This window comes from Notamacropus eugenii, chromosome 3, assembly GCF_028372415.1.
Source record: "Notamacropus eugenii isolate mMacEug1 chromosome 3, mMacEug1.pri_v2, whole genome shotgun sequence".
Lineage (NCBI taxonomy): Eukaryota > Metazoa > Chordata > Mammalia > Diprotodontia > Macropodidae > Notamacropus > Notamacropus eugenii.
Window position 1 is genome coordinate 278,814,241 of NC_092874.1, and position 22,499 is coordinate 278,836,739.

Below are 22,499 nucleotides of genomic sequence, written 5' to 3' on the forward strand. Positions count from 1 at the left end.
GGGTGGAGTGGAGATCTCTTCCGTTATCTGCTCCCTAGGACTGTTATTGGTTTTTCAATTAATGTTGCACTTCCTTTTTTTAAGTGACCTTTTCATGAACATTGTTGTAGTCAGTGTGCAGATTCTTGTGCATAGGGTACTACAGATCACCCCACGTGGCTCTGAATTACTTACATTTATTATATTCCTACTGCATGATGCGATGCTCTTGAAAATGCTTTTTAATTTATTATTAATAACTGACATCATGATCTGCAATGTTATTGTAAGGTAGGAATTCACCTCAGTGGTGCAGCAGAGAAAGTGCAGCTGGATTTGGAGTCAGGAAGATCTGAGTTCAAATCCGATTTGATAGTTGTGTGATCCTGGGCAAATCACTTCATCTCTCTGTCTCAGTTTCCTTATCTGTAAAGTAGGGATGATAATGGCCTTCTACCTCCCAGAGTTGTGCAGATTGAGTGAGATAATAATTGTAAAGCACTCAGTACACCTGGAATACAGTAGACACTATATAAATGCTAGCTACTGTTATATTTGCTGTTGTTGTTATTTATCCTTATAAGAATTCTGTAATGGAGTGGCAGCTTGGGGGTACAGTGGACAAAATGCCAGACCTTGAGACTCATCTGCCCTGAGTTCAAATCTGGCTTACTAAATGTGTGACCCTGGGCAAGTCACTTACGTCTGTTTGCCTCAGTTTTCTCATCTGTAAAATGAGCTGGAGAAGGAAAAGGCAAACCACTTCAGGATCTTTGCTTAGAAAACCCCAAATGGGGTCACAAAGAATTGGATACCACTGATCAATAATAGTCAGTTGGGAGGAAAAGAGAAATATTTTTATCTTTCTTTTACAGATAAGGAAACAGAGGCTTTTGCTCCTTAGTGTCACTTATAGGAAAAAGAGCAGTGGACTTGAAGTCAGAGGCTCTGAATACAAATCCCATCTCTCTTGACTTACTGCGATGACCATGGGCAAATAACTAAAGTTTTTGGGCCCTCTCTTCCTTCCCCTGCCATGGGAGGGAGTCAGACTCCAAGGTCTTGGAGGGCTCTTTCATTTCTTTATCTGTTATCCTGCTAAGTGTTGGCAGTAGGGTTTGAACTCAAGACTTGGCCTCTTCCATATGACATTTCTTAAATCATCTTGTGAAATAGAATGGAAACAAAAGAGAATTTTTTTTAGCAGAATCTGTGGTTTCATTTTGATTTCTATACCCCCCAGTGCTTAGCACTGCCCCCACCACATGGGAGTCTCATCATTAGATTCCATCTGGAAGGGATCTTAGAGGCCATCTGGTCCCATCCTTTCATTTTTACATATAGGGAAAGTGAGGCTGAAAGAAATTAAGTGATTTGCCCAGAGTCACACAGACACTAACTGTCTAGGATGGAATGAAAGGCTTAATGATTGATCTGCTGGTGAGTGTATAGATTTCATGTATATACAGTAGACAATTGTTATACTAGGGATCCATCCTTGGAGAAGAGACAGGTTTGACCTTTTGTTCCAAAATCATCTAGATAGATTAATGGAGCATTAAAAGAACCTTGGGCATTTGTAGGCAAGGCAAGGGGAAAGAGTCTGGTTTCTCTCTCATGTTTTCCAAGAAGGACTATTAGGGCTTTCCACAACAAAGCTCAGGGATATTTTTTTTGGACCTGGAGTCAAGAAGGCCTGAGTTAAGATCTGGCCTCAGATGCTTACTAGCTTTGTGATCCTGGAAAAGTCACCTAACAGTTGTCTGCCTTAGTTTCCTCGATTGTAAAATGGAGATAATAATAGGACTTAGATCCTAGGGTTGTTGTGAGGATCACATGAGATAATTATAAAGCGCTTAGCAAGCACCTAGCTCTTAGTAGGTGCTACATAAATGTTAGCTGTTGCTCGAGACAGAACACATCCTGCAGGGAGCAATTCTAAGCCACTCTTTAAGCCTGTACGTTCGAGAAGTTTTGTTTGCTTGTCAAAAAAGTCTGTCTTAAGGGTGAGAAGTAAACTGTAGCACTAAGAAGGAATCCTTTTGTTTTAAAATTGTTCACTGTCAGGAATTAAAACAGGCTTCTTAAAAATAACCAACAGTTGCCTAGACAAGCATCCTAATATTTAAAAAGGGTCCCTTTATGGAAGTGTGACCTTGAAGTATTTCTTATTATTTTAAAGGGAATGACATTAGATGACTTTTCTGGTATTCTTTCCCTTCATACTCTTTAAAAAAAATAACAGTGACATAACTAAATTTATTTAGCAACTATTTACATCTAAATTAATCCATTTCAATTTTCAAAGTATAAAGCCTTTTTTGATCTTTCTCTGTTGTCTTAATTGCATCATCCTATTCCAATACATTAATGTACCACAGTTTATTTATCCTTTTATTGTTGGACAATTAATTTGCTTCATTTTTTTTATAGTTACAAATACAGCCACTAGGAAAAATTATTGACCAGAGATACCTTTTTAAAATAATATTTTTATTACGTTCCCATCAGTGAATTTATAAAGTCAGTGGTTGTGGTTATTTTGGTAATTTTTTAACTGCTCTCCTTAAAGATTCTGTAAGTTTACAATTCTACCAGCAATGAATAAGTGTACCTATTTCTCCCCAACTTCCCCAACACTGATCTTCTTACATTATTACTGCCCCACTTAGGGTATGAGCTCCATGAGATGATCTCCCTTCTGTTTGTATCTCCAGTGCTTACTCTTTTTCACTCATTAAGTGCTTCAAAATGCCTTTTCATTCCTTCGTTGGTTCATTTCATTCTTTCACATTATATGTATATATTTTTTTGTCAATGTTATGATTGAGAGGTAGAACCTGGGTAGTTTTCATTTCTTTGTTAATGTGTGATAGTGGGCGTTTTTCAAGAGATTTTTTAAAAAACCTGTACCACTGCTTTAGACAATTTGCTTTACATACACACACACATGTGCACGCACACACAAATTTGATTTTCTAGTCATTTGTAGACATGTGAATTATATTTATATTGAGAAAATAAAGATATAGAATGGACCTTTCACAGTTTGAACTACGTATTGTTAAAATATGCTACAGATATATACCAGATGAAACTGTTTTGGAGAAAGAACGTTCACTATTTATTAAATATCCCTTCCAAGGGGAATATATTAACACCCTGGATTTATATACTTGGGTTTATAACTTCATTTTAAATTGACTAAGTCATGAAATATCTTAACCAAAAAAGAATACAAAATAATATGTGATATATAATACAAGATGACATATAATATCACAATATAATACAATGTAATTATACTATAACACAATATAATATTTTGCTATAATAACATAATAATACTCTATAATAATATAATTACAATGGAATTTAAAGGATTTCAGATTCTCAAGGGCTAGAGTAGACACAGTGGGAAGACCACTCCACAGAGATGGCTGCTTTGTGTTTTGAAAAGTCTCCAATTTTTTTCTTTTGGTCTGTTTTATTCTTTCATAACTTGACTGATATGAAAATATGTTTTACATGATTGCACATATATAACCTGTATCAAATTGCTTACTGTCAGAGGGAGGAGAGGGAGAGAATTCAGAAGTCAAAAATTTTTTTAAATGAATGTTAAAATTTGTCTTTCCATGTAATTGGAAAAAAATAAAATACTATCAAAAATTTTTAAGGTATTTTTTAAAAGCACAAAGGAAAGCCTCCAAAGAATGAGATCTCACCAGTCATATTCTCTTGATAATGCCCAATGCCTCATGACCTTCCTTGTTTGTTTGGGAAAATAATTTCTTGTGGCATCCCTGTCTTAGCTTTCCTTCATGTAGAGAAACTCCCTGCATTTGTACAGATCAATAATGTGTCCATAACTCATAGCTTAGAAAATTGCCTGAGGGGTTGAAAGATTCCATCTTATCTCCCACCCTCTTTCTCCCACAAAGATATTGATTCGAATGGGATTCAGAAGAAGGTAGAGTTAATTTAGCTAGCATTCATATGGGGCTTTAAAATTTGCAAAGGACTTTATAAATATGATCTCATTTGATCTTCTTGGCTACCCTGGGAGGTAAGTGCTATTATGATCCCCATTTTACAGATGAGGGAGGTAAGGTTTTAACTAGAGGTTAAGTGACTTGCCCAGGGTCACACAGTTAATAAATGTCTGAGGCAGAATTTGAACTTGAGTCTTCCTGACCCCAGGTCTAATCCTCTACCTACTAAACCACCTCGTTGCTTCAGTCAAGGCTAGAATCTTGAAATGTCAGTAGGAAGGAACCTCAGAAGGGGCCTCCAACCCAGTGTGCACTTGAGGTGGAATACCTTCTACAATATCTCTCTGATAACAGGTTAAGTGGTTTGAAGAGCCACACTGTCAGTATTTGATCAAGGCAGGATTTGAACCCAGGTCTTCCTGACTAAAAATTTGGCTCTCTTTCCATATCCACTATTTCATACTGTCTCTCTTTCCAGGAGAATTTGCTTTCTATATTAAGAGTAAAGCCAAATATAGTGAGTTCATGTAAATCTTGAAATTGGGCATCAGGAAGGTCTGACCAATTTCTATTTCATTAGAAGAACAAATAGCAATGTACAAATATCTTAATTTTAGCTGTGGATACTTCTCTAAGCCATTAGTCGACAAAACCTGTCTGTAATTCAAACTTTCATTGACATAAAGCTGCAAGGGACTGAAGGCACTGCAGAGGCTGTATGGTCGAATCCCCCATTTTACAAATAAGGAAACTGATACCCAAGGAGGTTACCCAAGATCCATCACATATTATGCATCTAATTTGGGAGTTGAACTTGGGCTCTCTTAAAGCTAGCCAGCCCTCTTTCCACATATTCCTAATATTAAATGTATGATGTACAGAGGTTTGAAAGTGTATGTGTAGTTAAGTTTTAGTGACATTAAAATGCTTCTGGATAATGTTGAGATTAGCCAACTTTTGTTGACATGGATGTATCTAACCAAAAGGAATGCTTCCTTTTAAAAAAAATTTTAAATTTCAATTAATTAAATTAATAAACATCTCCTTTCTTTTTCTTCCACCTCCCCCCCATTACAAAAAAAAAAGATGGGGTACATTTTAACAAATATGAGAAGTTAAAACTAATTCTTGCATTGACCATCTTCTCAATCAGAACCCAAGCTGATCATCTTTCTTTCAGGAGGAGGGGATCCTTCTTCATTACTTGAGTTGATTGAGGTTATTAAGTATTCCAAAGTTGTTTGTTATTACAATGTTATGTTATGGTTCTGATTCTGTTTATTCCACTCTATATTAGTTCATACAGGTCTCCTCAGATTTCTTTGAAATCACGACATTTATTTTTTATGGCAAGTAGTATTCTATTACATCCATATAATCGAATTTGTTTAGTCATTCCTCCATTGATGGACACCCCCATGGTTTTTAGTTCTTTGCCAAGACAAAAAAAGCTGCTATAAATATGTGGAAGTCCTCAAAAGGTAGTGCTAGGTGATGAAGAGGATAGAGTACTGGGCTTGGGATCAGGACAAATTAGATACTTACTAGTTGCGTGACCCTGGGCAAGTCACTTAACCCTGTTTGCCTCAGGTTCTTCAGCTACAAAATGAACAGAAGAAGGAAATGGCAAACCACTCTAGTATCTTTACCAAGAAAACCCCAAATGTCCAACCCAGTTGGACAAGACTGAACAACAGCAAAAAGGGGGTCCAGTGGGCAGAGGGTAGAACTCAGAGTGAGGAAGACCTGAGTTCAAATCCTGCCTCAGACATTTACTAGCTGTGTGGCCCTGGGCAAGTCACTAGCACAGTGTCTTTCTGCCTCATTTTCCTCTTTTGTTGAATGGGAATAAAAAAGAATCTACACCTGTGGTTGTTGTGAGGATCAATGATGTTTGCTTTGCAAACATTAAAGTACTGTATCAATACTAGCATTTACTAATGTTATTAATGCAGGGAAGGGGTAGATAGCCCTACTCCCTTCTACCAATCACTTGTGGCATTGTGTTCAAGCATTGTAATAATTTGGTTGCACATTTAAGGTTGTGGATTTTTTTGGTATGTTTTATTTACTCCATTAAATATTTATCAATTAAATGTAAATTTTTTTTAACATTCATGTTTTTAAAATCTTGAGTTACAAATTCTCCTGCCCTTTCCCCACCCTTACAGAAGGCAAGCAATATATTGATTATACTTGTAAAGTCATGTAAAACATATTTCCATATTAGCTATGTTGCAAAAGACAACACACACACACACACACACACACACACACACACACACACAAACCAAGAAAAATAAAAGTGAAAAAAGTATGCTAAGATTATAGATTTTCAAATGGAGAAAACAACTGAACCTAGGAGGTACTGTGGATAGAGGATCAGACCTGAAGTCAGGAAGACCAGACTTCAAATCCAGCTTCAAACACTTCCTACCTCTGTGACCCTGGGCAAGGCACCTAACCTGCTTATTTGCCTCAGTTTCCTCATCTGTAGTAGCACCTACCTCCCAGGGTTGTTGTGAGGATCAAATAAGATAATAATTGTAAAGTGCTTAATACAGTACCTGGCACATAGTAGGTGCTATATAAATGTCAGTTATTATTATTATTTAAATAGGGACGATGGTAGCACCCACCTTCCAGGGCTATTGTGAGGATCAAATAAATGTTAGCTATTCTTGTTAAAGTCATCCTTTATAGAGCGGAGAGAACGAGATAAATCCAGTTGTCATGTTTCGAAGCTGACTTCATGCGCCCGTGGATGTAGGGGAGGGATGGTGTTCCTATCACTCTGTAATCCCCGACACCCTAAATGCAGTGATGTGTCAAGAAGGTAATTGAATTACTGACAAAGAGCAACCTTTCTGTCCCTGAGCTGAGCCAAAAGCCTCTTTCCGAAAGTCCCGGGAGAAGGGTGGCCCCAGCTGAGGCTGGCCGCTAGCCAGCAGCCTAAGATGCCTCTTTCTTTGCGTTGGACAGAAATGTCGGAACCCGGTTCAGGATGCCTCCGGGTGTGGACCCACGAAGGAACCAAAGCTGGGGAGGCGGGGGGGAGGTAAATATGCAATTTACCTTTGTCTCAGGAGCCCAAGAATTTTGTACTCGGCCTGAGAGTGGAGACTTATGGCTGCGGATGCTTCCTGGTCCCCCAGGGCTCTTGGTAAGAATTGCTGGCAGCTTATATACACTGTTTTTCTTGGGCTCCCTTTTGCAGAGTGGTTGCCTCCTGGGCCCCCCAAATCGTGCCAATTCGAAGTTGACTTGCTCTGAATATGTAAGCATGAGCAAACACTGTGTGAGTGCGCGCGTGTGCATGTGTGCGTGTGTTGGGGAGACAAGGGAGGGAAGGCGTGAAAGCAGGAATGTGTGGGTGGGTGTGGCGGAGTTGGGGAAAAGCAGAGGAGGAAGTGGTTTTCCAGAGAGGTCTAATTGAAGTAGGGTGGAGAATGTGGACTCAGAGATCTGGATTGGAATTACCAGCCCTGCCCACTTGCAACCTCAGTCTATCTGTCAGTTCATCTTTTTGTTCGTTCGCTTGTTTAATCTTTTCTTTTTTTGTCAGTTGTGTATGACTCTCTGGGACTCCATTTGGGGTTTCTTGACAGAGATACTGGGGTGGTTTGCCATTTCCTTCCCCAGCTCATTTTAGCAAATGAGGAAACTGAGGCAAGCTGTGTTAAGTGACTTACCCAGGGTCACACGTCAACCATTTATTAAATGTCTGCTACCTGTCAGGTTAGGCACTGGAAATAGAACAAAACGAAATGGTTCCTGTCTTCTAGGAGTTTACATTCTATTGGGGGAGAGGTCATTTATTAAGGGAGCATAGCATGGTTGCTAGTGTGCTGGGCTTAGAGTCTGAAAGGCTGGGGTTCAGAGACTGTTTTTGAAACTTGCTAGCTCTGTAGCCCTCAGGCAAGTTCACTGTAAGTTTCTTGCCTCAGTTTCCATATCTGTGAAAGAGAAAGTTGGACTAGAATGACCTCTAAGGTCCCCTTCAGCTTTAAATCTATTAAACCCTCCCCCCAATATATTTAGGTACATGAGAAAGTCATTGTACTTCTTCTCTCAACCTCAATTTCCACATCTGTAAAAAAGAGTCAGACTAGATAACCTCTGGAGGCTCGACTAAATGACTTCTTAAGGCATCTCACTCCTTTGTCCCGTAGTTTCCTCATCTGAAAAATTAGGGAGTTGGGCTTCTGAGGTCCCTTCTAGCTCTCAGTCTAGTATCCTGACCGCCTTTACAACAAGTCACTTCTTTCTGGGCCTCAGTTTCCCCAGCTGTAAAACAAAGGGGTTAAACTAGATGGCCTCTGATGTTCCTTGCAGGTTTTGATGTTAGAACTCTGAAGCAAGTGATGTTATTAGTGACCATCAGTGGAAAAACTGGAACATTTGGAAGTTTCCTTTGGAGAGCCAGCTGCTTCTTTTCTTTTCCTTTCCTGAAAACAAAAGCCACATCTTCCTTTTCATTTTTTTTCCCCTTCTTATGTTTCCACTGGGTGGTGCTGCAGGAATTCCTACCTTCTGCCTCTGAGGGGCACTTCCCAGAAAGACGCCTCGCCCGCATAATAGGAGGAAGTCCCGATTTAGAAAGTTTTTACAGTTTCTACACAATAGGAAAAAAAGCTGGAGGATGCTCTGTCAGGAAATCTTGGAGTTTGGGGAGATGGAAAAGCGGCCATTGTTTTGTTGGAGTGAGGGTGTTGTTAATGCGGTGTGTTGGGGGAAGGACTGTCCTGACTTTCATGGACTTGATTAGCATCTGGCTCCCTAAGAGTTTTCAGGCTCACTTATTTTCAGCCTAGGCTGTGACTTGTCCAGGGTCACACAGCTACTGTGTGTCAGGGGCAATATCATCATTGTTTCAACAATAAAAAACAACAACTGTCATTTATGTGGCACTTTAAGTGCCTTACAAATCTTATGTGATTTGATCCTCACAACAACCCTGAGGGGAGAGAGCTATTATTTTTTATATATTTTAGAAATGAAGAAACTGAGGCAGACACAAGTTAAGAGACTGGCCCAGGGTCATACAGCTAGAAAAAGTCAGAGGCTGGATTTGAACTCAGATCTTCCTGATTCTAGGCCAAGCATTCCCTCCACTCACCTGAGTACCCATTGCTTTGACTCCAACTCCAGATCTCTAGATGCCGAGATGTATGCTGTTGCTAATAATAATTAGCCGTTTCATTCAGTTACAAAAATCAGTTATTTTATCTACCTGCCCAACATTCCATAGGATAATATTATTAATCATTTATTATTTATTATAAAATACTAGATATCATATAATGTATTGTTTTATTATATATTTTATATTATATGTTACACATAATATATAGTAGGACAATGTTGTTATTATAATAGCCAGCATTTATATAGTGATGTAAGATTTGCAAAGCACTTTTATATCAACTGATTTAATCCTCACAACAATACTGGGAGGTAGGTGCTATTATTATTTCCATTTCACAGATGGGAAAAGTGAGGCAGACAGAGGTGAAATGACTTGTCCAGGTTCACACAGCTTGCATGTGATTTGAACTCAGGTCTTCCTGACTCCAGGCTTGGTGCTCTATCCACTGTGCCGCCTAGCTGCCTCCAATGTTACGTATAAAGAAATTATGGCAGGATGGCAATTTATCCTAGAACTGTTTCTATTTATACTTTATGAAAAAAAGATGAGAATAAGATTTCCCAGTACCATGATTTCACAAATAAAGGAAATTCTCAGTATAGAAATTCCCTTTTCCAATGAAGACCAGCAACTCATGTACAGCTGATACTCTTGAAAAGTGAGGGGAACAGAGAAATTAAGTGACTTGCCCAGGGTCACTCAGCCAGTAGAGGAAGAACTTGAACCTAAATCTTCCTAACTCTGAGACCAGTTCTAGTCAGCCAGCTCTCTCGCCACTTTGCCAGGCAGATTTCTGCTACTGTGGTGGCCACCACCACCTCTACTATCAACTTGACTAGAATTTTGTTTCTTGAGCCAAAATTACATCTGTTAGGTTTTTTCTTTTAAAATATTTTTATGTAACTTTAAAATATTTGTAGTCTTTTTTCAAATATGACCTTCTCCTTTACCTATCCATCCATCTCAAAAGAATAAAAAAGACAAAAAAAACAATTTCAGCAAAACTAATCCATCAGCCGAGTCTGACAGTGTCTATACCCACAGAGCCTTACCTTTGCTGAAAACAGATGGGGAAGTATCTTTTCTCATCCCATGAGTCATTCCTATAGAGTATTAGTTGAGGATGGAAAATATGCAAAGCAGTACAGAGATATTTGTCCCAGCACTGGGGGCTTCTGTGCTGTCATAGCCAGATACAAACTGGAAGAACCAGAAGAACCTCTTGGTGCCGACCAAAAATAAACAAGGAAATTTCCTGCTTTGACTCCTGAGGGTGAGGGTGGGGGACAGGACAAGCCTTCATTCCCTTCAGAATGGGAGATGAGGCTTTTTTCAGAGCTGTCTCCACTTTCCTGAGTGAAGAATGAACCCACTGTTACAACAGAAAACCCGTCTTTGGGATGAGTAAGATACTTGAGGATTTGGCAGGACCCATTTAGAACTGGAGTGCTGGAGGAGAGAGCTAACATCTGGCTTTCCCTATTATATTTGGCACTGGGCGTTTGTAGCTTGAGAGGCATCCTGGTGTAGGAGCTAGAGTGTCAGATTTGGCATCTGGAATAATAGCATTTTTAATATTTGCAAAGCACTTTACAAACATTAACTCACTTTATCCTTTGGAGGGGGGGCTAACCCTATTTTAAATATATGGAAACTGAGGCATAGAGAGGTTAAATGATCTGCGCAGGGTCACATAGCTAGTAAGTGTCTGAGGCAAGTCTAGCTGCTCTGTCCTCTGGGACAGCTGCTTCTAAAACCTGAGTTTGAATCTTACCATAAATAGTAGGTGTGGGATCTTGGGCAATTCTGTTTACTCTCTGTGGGTCTTAGCTTCATCATCTGTAAAAACAAGAAGATTGGCCTAGATGGTCTATGAGGTCTCTTCCAAATCAAAGTCTATGATGTTTAAAATTCAGAGTCACTGGATCCAAGTTAAAATGTAAATTTTGAGGTTTACTACCTTAGCGGACTAGGTAATGAAGTGAATGGAGTGCTTGCCATAGAGTCGAGAAGACTTATTTTCTTGAATTCAAATCAGATTTCAGACACTAACTAGTTATATGCCCCTGGGCAAGTCATTTAACCCTATTTGCCTCAGTTTCCTCATCTTTAAATGAGCTGAAGAAGGAAATGGCAAATCACTTCAGTATGTCTGCCAAGAAAACCCAGATGGGATCATGAAGAGTCAGTTACAACTGAAATGACTGAACAAAACCTATGTGACTTTGGGCAAGTTTCCTCATCTATAAAATGGGCACAGTAATGGCACTTAAGGCACAGAGTTTTTGTGAGAACAAAACAAATAAATTTCTGTAAAGTGCTTCAAGGGATCATGAAGGGACAACTGGATGGATGTTAGAAGCCATCCAACCTAGAGAGGTGAACTCATTTGTCCAGGGTGCCCCCAGTAATAATCCTAGCTAATAAGTGTATTAAAATTTAAATAGCACTTTACATGCATCATGTCATTTGACCTTCACAAGAACCTTGCTATTATTTTCATTTTACTTATGAGAAATCCCATGTGAGAGCAGTGTAGTGACTTGCCCAGGGTCAAACAGCTAACACAGATCCGACATGGGATTCAAACCCAGGTTTTGTACTCCACAACCAATGTTCTGTTCACTGTCATATGACCTCCCTATTAAGCCATGCTGAAGGAGGTGGGACTTGAACCCAGGTCTTCTGAATCCAAATCCATCTCTCTTTCCACTGTACCATACTGCCCCTTCAACAGGAGCCATTTTTTTATGGTTGGGATGTTTTGATACTGTATATGTTACAACTATGTGCTTTTGGATTTCTTCATGGTCAAGTCATCATCACACATAATGTAGGGTCTTTGGCTTTAGAGTTGGAGGGGAACTTAGGGCCCACTGAGTCAAACCTACTGACTTAAAAGTTGAGGAGAGTGAAGCTCAGGAAAGGTGACTCCCCCAAGGTGCAAGAACTCTGATTCCCTATCTATTGCTTAAGTTAAAATAATAGCTCCATTTGATTTTTCTAGCAGATTTCATTTGAGGCCAAATAAAATAGTTGATAGAAGGCCATTATTAGAGTTGAGAAGACCTGGGTTCAATTCTTTACATCATGGCAATGTGACCCTGTGCAAATCATTAAAGCTCTCAGTGTCCTGAAGCAATTCTCTCAGGGTATAAGTTGGAAGGTGAATCATCCATGGAGGGAGTTTCCAAATCCAGGATTTTCCCTGGACTTTGGAAATCACAGGTTCAACTGTCCCCCTCCCCCCAATACTCAGTTGTACAATTATTCTGATTAGTTGTGAATTTTCATTTACTGGGAATTTCTTCATTGTATCATGTCTAATGAATTACATTCTCAGTTTCATAGTCTCCTAAGATAAAATGCATTTAAAATTTTTTAAAAATAAGTTTGATTAGTATCTTTTGTCTGTAACAACAAAAATAACTTACAGTTATGCAAAACATGATCATTTCTAGATTATTTTCCCTTCCCCCTCTGCCCTTCAGCTGGAATCGAACCCTCTGTTGTTCATTGGGCAAATTTGTGATTGAGTCTGACAGGGTCTGCAGTTTTCTGCCCTGGTAGTTCCCCACCTCTCCCAAGAGGAGAGTGATCTATTTCATTTGTCTATTTCTGGAGCTTTATTAGTTTTTTTAATTCCTCAGAATCTGGCTTCCTTCTAGTGTTTAGTGCTAGGGTTAAAAAGATGAAAATTGCTTACCCTGTAGAAGCTCCTTTCATATCCCTAATGCTTAGCACAGTGCCCAGCACATAGTAGGTGCTTAATAAATCTTTATTGACTCTGGTATTTGGAATGAATGAATGGAGCATTTTATTAAGTGCCTTCTTGGGGCAAGACACTGATAGTATCTGCTTTGAAGTAGTTATATTCTAATGGGCAAACAACACCTGTGGAAGTGGAGGGAAACCATATGGCAAACTAGTGTAGCTCAGTGGACAGAGTGCTGATCTTGGAGCCAGAAAGACTTGGGTTCCAGTCTTACCTCTGAAATATAACCATCCGTGTGACTTTGGATAAGTCATTTGGGATTGCTATTCTGTAAAACCACAAGATTGGATTATATTACCTCTGTGTTACTCTTCCAGCTACATATTCATGATCTTTTTGCTGACATTTTAAATATGTTACTTTATTTTACATTTTTATTGGTATCTGTTATTTTTACATCACCTGAGACTCTGAATATATTTCACTTTCTCCCCTCATTCATCTAGCTGTCTCTACCTTGTAACACAAGAATAAAAAATAAAGAAGAGGAAAGCAAAGTGGTTCTGTAAAACAAACCAATCCATCTACCCATTCTGATGATGAGTGCCACCCTACCACATCCATAGCCCCCCTCCCCCCAAAAGAAAGAAGGGAAGTGAATTTTCTCATTTCTTCTCTGCTCCCATTATAATTACAGTCAGTCAGTAAACACTTATTAAACACCCGAGGTAAACAAAACCCTGGTAAAACTGTCTTGGCAGACAGGCTAAACCAGGTTGAGAGTACTTGGCAGGTCTCAAATACATTGGTGAGTTAGAGGGATGTCCAGGCCAAGCATGTGAAGATTTCCCCCAGCAGAATGAGCTGGAGTTTGTTCCATTGGCCATGAAAGTGGCTGAAGCAGGTGCTGTGGAGCACTTAGAGCTTGATCAGCTATCAAAGAGGCCAAGGTCATCCACTGTATTCCAGGACGTTGCTATTTGTCACGACTTTTGTCTTGCCACTGGACTTCAACGACTCTGAGGAGATAATGAGACTGACAACTTTGTGCAAATCTGCCTCCCTGAAATCCAGTGTTCTCTGTCTCTTTCTGTCTCTGTCTCTCTCTCTTTCTCTCTGTCTCTCTGTCTCTCTCTTTCTCTGTCTCTCACACACGTCAAGACATCACCTGGTCCTCTTCAAAAGTCAAAGATGAACAATGACAATTAAGCACCTACTATGACAAAAGATAGTCCCTGCCCTCAATGTAATGGGGATGATAACATTCAAACAACTATGAACAGACAATATATATTGGATAAATCAATTGATCGATAAACATTTCTTAGGTGCCTCCTATGTGCTAGGCACTGTGCTAAGCCAGGAATGTACAAAAAGAGGCAAAAGACAATCCCTGCCCTCCATGACAGACAGTCAACAGAGTGAATATAATTGAATTAAGGAGGTTTAGAAAAGGTTTCCTGTAGAAGGTGGAATTTTAGCTCGTACTTCAAGCAAATTCATTTTCCTTCGTGTGTATGCATTAATCATTTTCATTGGTATAGTCATTGTGTAGATTTTTCTTCTGGTTTTATTTGAAATTACTCTGTAGGACAGGACCTACAGACCATTTTGTATCATGGAACCAACCCCTTTTCCCCGGCCTTGGCTATCTGGTAAAGTGTATGGATACTGGCTCAGAATAATATTTTTATATACATAAAATGAAGTACATAGAGTTACAAAGGAAACCAATTATACGAACATTCAATTATCAACATAGTAAGAAAAAAGCAAGTTCACAGATCCTATCTTTTGAAGGTTTTGTTGCACAAAGTAAAAAGTGTTACTCTGGAGAGGATTAAGGCATAGAAAAAGTCCAAATGATTTTGCCCAGGAAGCCAGACTAGCAACATTCCTATGTGTTGGGTTCGGAGGTTAAACCAAACCTGACACCAGGCAAAATCAGACCAGAGTAGTGATTACAAACTAGGACAGATGTAAGAGGCCAGATTTCCTGTGGCCCATTTTCCGGTTTCCTGAACTGCAACCTGCAGAAACAGAGGAAGCCAGAAATTAACGAGGAGACCCATGCTAACAATGTCCATCGTCACTCTTGTGGAGCCAGCCTGTGGATGGATACTCACACAAATGAGCCAAAGCCGGTGAACAAAAACACTGAGTGATCCAGCCAGATCTGTAGCCTGAGGGTGTCCGGAAAAGGGCAAGCCATCTGTTTCAAGGGTCTGCAAAGCTTGGGCTTCCCTTTAAGTCCGAGGGTCTGGTTGTGGGGAGGTAAGGGAGACACAGGCAGCCTGAAGCTTTTACAGCTGCCCTGGTCACGCAAGAAATGGTTCCCGTCTTAAGACAGTTAGTTAACCGAGAGTTTTCCCTGGCAAGGCCTTCTAAATCTCTTTCACGGGCATAGTGATATATGAGGGAGGTGGATGTGGTTAACCCATGTGACGATAATGAGTTACAGACTTAGTATTGGGATGTTTGGTGACTACTTAGAGGCTTTGATCTGTCTTGCTTATATTCCCTTAACTGCCCAATAAAACTTTGGTCTGATATTTTCAAAGAATGGATTATGTAGAGATGAATGTGTTTATGATTACAAATAGGCTACAGTATTCTTATCGTGTGAAAATTTTTTTTAATCAGAGTTGTGATTTCATCAAGGTAGAGAGCTCTCTCTACCAAAGCAAATTGGTCTCTTCTCTGAAACAGTATTAATCCCCTGGGGAATGGAATATAGATTTAGAGCTGGAAGCAGCCTTGGAAGTCGGAGTTCAAATACACACATGTACATATACACACATATATATACATACATATACATATATATATATTTTCAATTAACGAGCATTTATTTTCCCTCATACCTCTTTCCCTCCCCCCTGCCCAAAAAAAATTGGGAGGTGAAAGAGAAGGTAAGAAATTGTAAGAAATACACATAGTCAGGCACACACACAGAAAAGCACATGCTGGTCCTGTCTAAAAATGTCTGTCATATTCCGCATCTTGGAGTCTATCACCTTTTTGTCAGGAGGTGGGTAATTTTGTTCATTACTGTTCCCCTGAAATCAGGGTTGGTCATTCCACCGATCAAAGAAAAGCTCTTAACTTTTCAGAGTTCAAACCCTTCACTTTACAGATGAGGAATTTACATTTTACAAATGAGGAGACATAGAAAAATGGATTGACCTACGCAGGGTTACATAGCCAGGATTGTCAGAGGCCGGATTTGAACGCGACTCTTTGTCTTGGAAGATGGTTCTTTATTAACTATACTGTGTTTCCTCCAGTTGAGAGAAGGGAGGATCCTATGATCATAGATTTGGAACTGACTCTCTCCCCTCCTTGTATAAAAAAATTTATTCTGAAAACATTTATTGACTGCTGCTATGTTCTAGAAAGATGGTCCTAGAGGCAGCTCCCCACCTAGATCACTGCCTTGTCATGGAGGAGGACTTCCATAGCTCAATGAAACTATGAACTGTGTTGTGCAGGGTTACCCAAGAGGGGAGTTCTGAGAAAAGGTGATACACTGGAGAAGGAAATGGCAAACTACTCCAGTGTCTTTGTGAAGAAAACCCCACGGACATTGGTCCACAGGGGCCAGAGTCAGACATGACAGTGACTGAAGAGGCAGCCAGGTGGAACAGTAGATAGAATACTGGACCCGGAGTTAGAAGATCTGAGTTCAAAACAAGCCTTAGGTACTTGTAAGCTCTGTAACCCTGGGCAAGTCACTAATTCCTGACTGCCTCAGTTTCCTCATTTGTAAAATGGGGATAATAATAGAACTTACCTCCTAGTGTCATTTTGAATATCAAATGAGAAAATATTTATATTTTGCAAACTTTAAAGTACTTTATAAATGCTGTTATCATGTCTTTTTTATATCATCCTAGTTATTTCCAGTACCTCTCTTCCTCTTAGAGAACCCTATGTGAAAATTAGCATTTTTAAAGACCAAAAAAGGAAAAAAGAAAAAAAATCAATACAATTGATCCATATATTGAAAAAATCTGAAAATATACACAAAGTATAATACTCCCACAAAGGGGGTGGGTTGGGAGGGTCTTTTCTTATTTCTTCATTTTTGCTACCTTAGTTTTATTTTTTTTGTTTGGTTCTTTTCATTTACATCATTGTTGTAATTATCATGTATGTTGTTTTCTTGGCTGTGCCTACTTTACTCTGCATCAATTCATGGAGATCTTTCCATATTTTTTGGATCTGGCCATGGTGGGATTTGTTTTGCTTGACTCTGCATGTTTGTTACAAGGGTTTTGCCTTCCCCCTCCAAATACAAGGTGGTAGGAGGAGGTAGGGAGAAGATGTAGATTTTTGTTAATTAAAAAGAATAGATATAGTATTTTTTTAAAGAGAAAGGAGGTTCCTGTTGTGAAGGTACTTTCAGTATACTAAGGGACACAAGAGAATTGAGGCAAATAAAAGTAATAACCATAATAATAACATATTTATATGGAGATTTGTGTCAGCAAGGCACTTGATATATTTGGAAATATACTTCATTTGACTGAAGTGTTTTATCACATTATCTGTTCTCCCAAATCCAGAATGGTCTTGGAAGTCAACAGAGGTTAAGTGACTTTCCCAGGGTGACACACAGCTAGTTAGTGTCTGAGTTGGGATCTGAGCCCAGATCTTTCTGACACTAAGTCCGGTGTCTTTGTCCAGAGAGGAAGAGTGAAGGAAGGACTTTCTTGTTCAAGGCTCATATCCCCCTGAGGTGGGGGGGAGGGGTCCCAAACAAAATTGCTGCTGGTAGGGAAGCTAGAAACATGATCTCAAGATAGGGGAATCTTCTTTTGCCAGTAGCTCCAGGCAGTGGGTAAACAAGTAGAGTCCCCAGATTCCTATTGCCTGCCTGGTCTCCAGATGTGGGTGTATTTGGAGTGGGTAGGAAAAGCCTGGAGGCAGCCAGGTATAGCCCAGAAAGAATGCTAGCTTTGGGGTCAGGTCTGGGTTGGAATCCCACTTTTTCTGATTCACTGTGTGATGACTTTCACCATGTTGCCTTACTTCTCTGTGCCTCAGTTACCTCAACTGTAAAATTAGGGGCTTGGACTAGATGATCTCTAAGGTCCCTTCACCTCTCTGGTCCTCAGTTTCTTCTTCTGTAAAATAGCAAAGTTGGACTAATGGTCTTTAAGGGCTCTTAACCACCAAGGGTCCTTTGTTACCACACCTGAAAAATGAAGATGTTGGGCTTGACATGTCTAATCTATATCAGATCTCATGGTGTCTAGGGGAGGAGGGAGGGAAGAGAGGGAGGGAGAAGAATTTGGAACTCAAAATTTTGCAAAAATGAATGTTGAATACTATCTTTACATGTAATTGGGGGAAAAATGCTATTAAGAAAAAAAAATTGGGACTTGATGACCTCTAAGGGTCCTTCAGGGGCCGGTAGGGTTAGAACACTGGGTCTAAAGTCCAGGAGATTCATCTTTATGAGTTCAAATCTGGCCTCAGACACTTGTTAGCTGTGTGACCCTGGGCAAGTCACTTAATCCTGTTTGCCTCAGTTACCTCATCTGGAAAATGAGCCGGCGCAGAAAATGGCAAACCACTCCAGTATTTCTGTTAAGAAAATCCCCAATATAGTCATGGAGAGTTGGGTGTGACTGAAATGACTGATCAACAACCAAAGGTCCTTCTGGTCTAAAGTCAGGAGTTCTTAACCTTTCTATGGTTTTGATCCCTTTTGGCAGCCTGGTGGAGTCTTGGACCCTTTAAAAAATCATATTTTTTAAAAAATAAAAGAAAATACATAGGATTACAAAGAAAAGCAATGATGTAGATAGAGTTATCAAAATAGTATCCAAGCTGTGAAGAACCCCTGGTCTAAGGCTGTGATCCTTACAGACCTGGAGTTAGGGACAGAATGGCTCTGACAGAGAATTTATTATCAGCAAGTATTTATTAATCACATACTGTGTGCAAGGTATAGAGATGAAAAAACAATAAAAACCAGCTCCTGCCCTCAAGGACCTTACATTCTCTCAGCTGGAGAACACAAGATCTCCTGGTTGGATGAGCCCTAAGAGATGTTCTAGTCTAATATTAACATGATCTTCTATTTCTTTTCCCCCTCCCTCACAAAACCTTTTTCCCCCTGCCCCACAAAAATAGTTACTCCTGATCCCAATGAATTGTTTTCTAAAAGACCTAGAGAGAATATAGATTTTCAAAAAGAAAGAGATCCGGTTTAGGATTATAACTGAAACAGTGTGGTGTTATTCAAGAAATTATCGATATTTTGCCCAAAAGACTCATTATTGTTTTTATTTTTGCCTAGTTGGACCCTGAAGTTCCTAGACAAATCTGAGGAATTTGGGGTGTGTGGAGTGGGGCTGGGGGGCGTGTTTCAAACAAAGCTTTAAGACTAATCAGTTTAGCAATCTCCAGTATTCCTTTTGAACAGAATGTTAGTCTGGCTCAGCCTTCTCATTTCATAAAGAAGGAAACTGAGGCCCCGAGAGAGGAAGTGACCAGTCCAACATCACCCAGTGAGGAGGTGCTGGGGGTAGCATTCACATCCACATTGTTCTTTCCACTGTATTACTGCATTTCTTACAAAAATTACTTTGCTTTTTAAATGTAGGGTCTATATCGGTGCCTCTAAATAGATGGGAACAGAATGGGAACAATGATGAGGATAAACATCTCCGATGAGCAATACGTAGGGGTGTAATCAGTGACGGTGATTACAACCTGTTGGGAAAATGGTTTCACATAATCTTAGTTCCTCCAGCAAAGGAATAATTGAAAACAATGACAAAGAAGGATCCATACTATTCATTTTAGTATACGGGAAATTTTTTGTTTTAGGGAACTTAGACATGTTTCATCACCAGTGTCTTAGCAATATTCTCTTCTGAGTTACTGAAGTATCTTTCAAAATAATTATATGTTTTTGGCTGATTCTAGATTATCAATGACTTTAAGAGGCAGCAGGAGGCATGGAACAGTAGTTGGGGGTATGGGGTCTGAAGAGGGAGCATGTGTCAGAGTTTGAAACCCTCATCTGCCTTTCACCGTTTGTGTGATTCAGGGCTAGTCTCTTCCATCCCCCGGGCCTCCAGATGGTCTCCCTTCCATAAAATGAAGATCATGGACTGGACCACTCTGAAGGTCATTTCCAGCCTCAAATACAGATCCCTTTGGGTTTCTCAGATTTGCTGAAATGCTTTTCTTCCTTCCTTCCTTCTTTCTTCCTTCCCTTTTTCCTTTCCTTTCCTTCCTTCCTTCTTTTGTCCTTTCTTTTGATTTTTCTCTTTTCTTCCTCTCTCCTTCATTCTTTCTTCCCTACTTTATTCTTTTCCTTGCTTTCCCTTTCTTTTCTTCCTTCCCTACCTCTTTCCCTCTGTTTTTCCTTCCTTCCATCCTTCTTCCTTTCTCTTTCACTTTTCTTCTTCTCTTCCCTTCTTTCTCTTTTACTCTCTGTTTCTCTTTCCTTTCTTTCTTTCTCCTCTCCTTTCTATTTTTATTGATATTTTTTATTCTTACATCACCTTCTTTACCAAATATATTCCTCCCCAGAGAGCCATCCTTTGTACTAAGAAAGGAAGGAAAGAAGGAAGGAAGAAAGAAAGACAGAGAGAGAGAGAGAGAAAGGTAGATAGCCACTTCAAAACCAAAACATCAACACAGTCCTACAGTATATGCAATGTTACACACCCTTAGTTGCCCAGCTCTACAAAGAAGGGGGAGAGGTGTGTTTTCTCATCTTTTCTTTGAGTTCACTCTCGGTTCTTATAATTTACACAGCATGCAGCTTTGTTTTTTTCCATAGATGTTTGTTTTTCATTAGATAACTCTTTTTTCATGCACCAATTTCTAATTTTTCCCTGTGCTTTGCCTATATCAGATACTAAATAAATGCTTTGTGATTGATTGAACTTTGATGTGATAGTGGGGAGTTCTGTGGTAGATTTCTGTTCACAGGAGCTATGGTCTGATTTCCAAGTTTATGGTAGGGAATGTAGAAAATCAGCCCCACATTCCTAGGGACAAGATGGCATGACAAATTAAGGTGTGAATTTTGTTAAAAGGTGTGGATTTTAACAAACAGAAAATAAATACTTCATAGGGACCTACTATGACTTTTCTTTGTATTTTGGAAGATTATAGAAAAAATACTGTTTCTTTTATTTTTGCAGCACAAAACCTTAAGGAAAGAGGTATGAATGTCACTTTCTTACACGAGCTATTAGTCAACAAGCATTATTTAAGTACCTGCTATGTGCCAGACATTGTTCTAGGTGCTAGGGATGCAAATGTAGTGAGTGAAAGAATCCTGATTCAGACATTCTAATAAGAAAGACCACACACCTATACATACGTGTGTGTAAATATATATGTATGTATGTATACATATATATATACTTGTGTGTATATATATACATATATATATGCATGTGCAGACAGAGAGAAAAGTCAAGGACAAACTACAAATCTGTGCAAATCATTTCTCTTCTCTGTGCCTCAGTTTCCCCATCTGTAAAATGAGGGGGTTGGACTAGATGACCCTTCTAAAGCTCCATTCATTTCTGAACACATGAAGATTTAGAGTTGGCGGGACCTCAGAAGGTCATCTGGTACACTCTCCCATTTTACAGATAAGAAGACTGAGATTTACAAAGGCGAAGGCCCCGAGGTCACACGTGTGAGATGAGATCTGAACTCAGCTCCTCTGACTGAAGAGCCAGGTGCTATATCTTTTTCAAAGATGAAACAAATAGTATTAGAGCCGGGACTTCAAAGACCATCTAGTCCTCATTTTACAGATGAGATAAATGGAGGATCAGTAAGGTCGAGTTAATGACCTAAACTATATCAATAGATTTAAAGATGAAAGGTGCCTTCGGAGTTATCCAGTCCCTATTCATTTTGCAGATGAGGATATTGAGACCTAGAGAGGAAAGTGATTTGCCGAAGGTCACAGAGATGGAACGCGTCACAGGCAGGATCTGAACCCAGGCCCTTTGCCTTCCAATCCAGCACTGTTTCTACTGTGCCATGTTGCATCTCTGATGCTAGCAGTCACATGGAAGAAAAAAGGAGGTAGTGTGGTCCAGTGAAAAGAAGGTTATATCTAGATCAGGAGGACCTGCTACATCTTCCCTGTGTGACCTCAGGCAGGTTCCTCTGGGCCTCTGTTTCCTCATCTGTAAAATAAGAGGGATGGACTAGATGACCTCCAGGTCACTTCCTGCTCCAATTCTGTGACCTTCTGATTCTTTCTGACTCTGTAACTGGTTCCATGAAGAGGAAAAGCTGAGACAATTCCGTCTAGACTGGAGATTGGCGTTCAGACCCACCCTCCCTCTGTAGTAAGCTACCTTGTGCCATCTTGTGGTAGGCGTAGCACAGCACAGGCGGAAAGAGTCCACCAACTTTGGGGCAGGGACCTTCACATTCTCTATCCCTCTGCTGCGGGCAGTTTTCTGATCTCTTCTCCTTTCAGTGGAGGAAGAGGGGGATTGGGATAGAGGGAAGGGGGATAGAGAGGAACAGAGTGGAAGAGAGGGCCACAGAAAGACACACAGAGAGAAAGGAGGTGGGGGAGTGGGAGAAGGAGAAACAGAGAGGAGAAAGACAGACAGAGGAGGTGGAAGAGAGAGCCAGAAAAAGAAAAGGACAAGGG

General features: G+C 39.8%; 1 protein-coding gene across 4 annotated transcripts in view; it reads left to right on the forward strand.

The window, feature by feature from the left end:
- Positions 1-22,499, forward strand: part of ELK3 (ETS transcription factor ELK3) — a 97,252-nt gene that overhangs the window by 21,201 nt on the left and 53,552 nt on the right. Inside the window, exon 1 of one of the 4 annotated variants that reach the window (XM_072655637.1) lies at positions 3,348-7,137. The exons of 2 other annotated variants lie outside the window; for them this stretch is intronic. In XM_072655637.1, coding sequence (XP_072511738.1) covers positions 7,101-7,137 — 37 coding nt within the window. In that variant the 5' untranslated portion in view covers positions 3,348-7,100. Of the gene's footprint in view, positions 1-3,347; positions 7,138-22,499 lie in introns of those variants that run through there. One more of the 4 variants, XM_072655639.1, reaches the window with a different exon arrangement.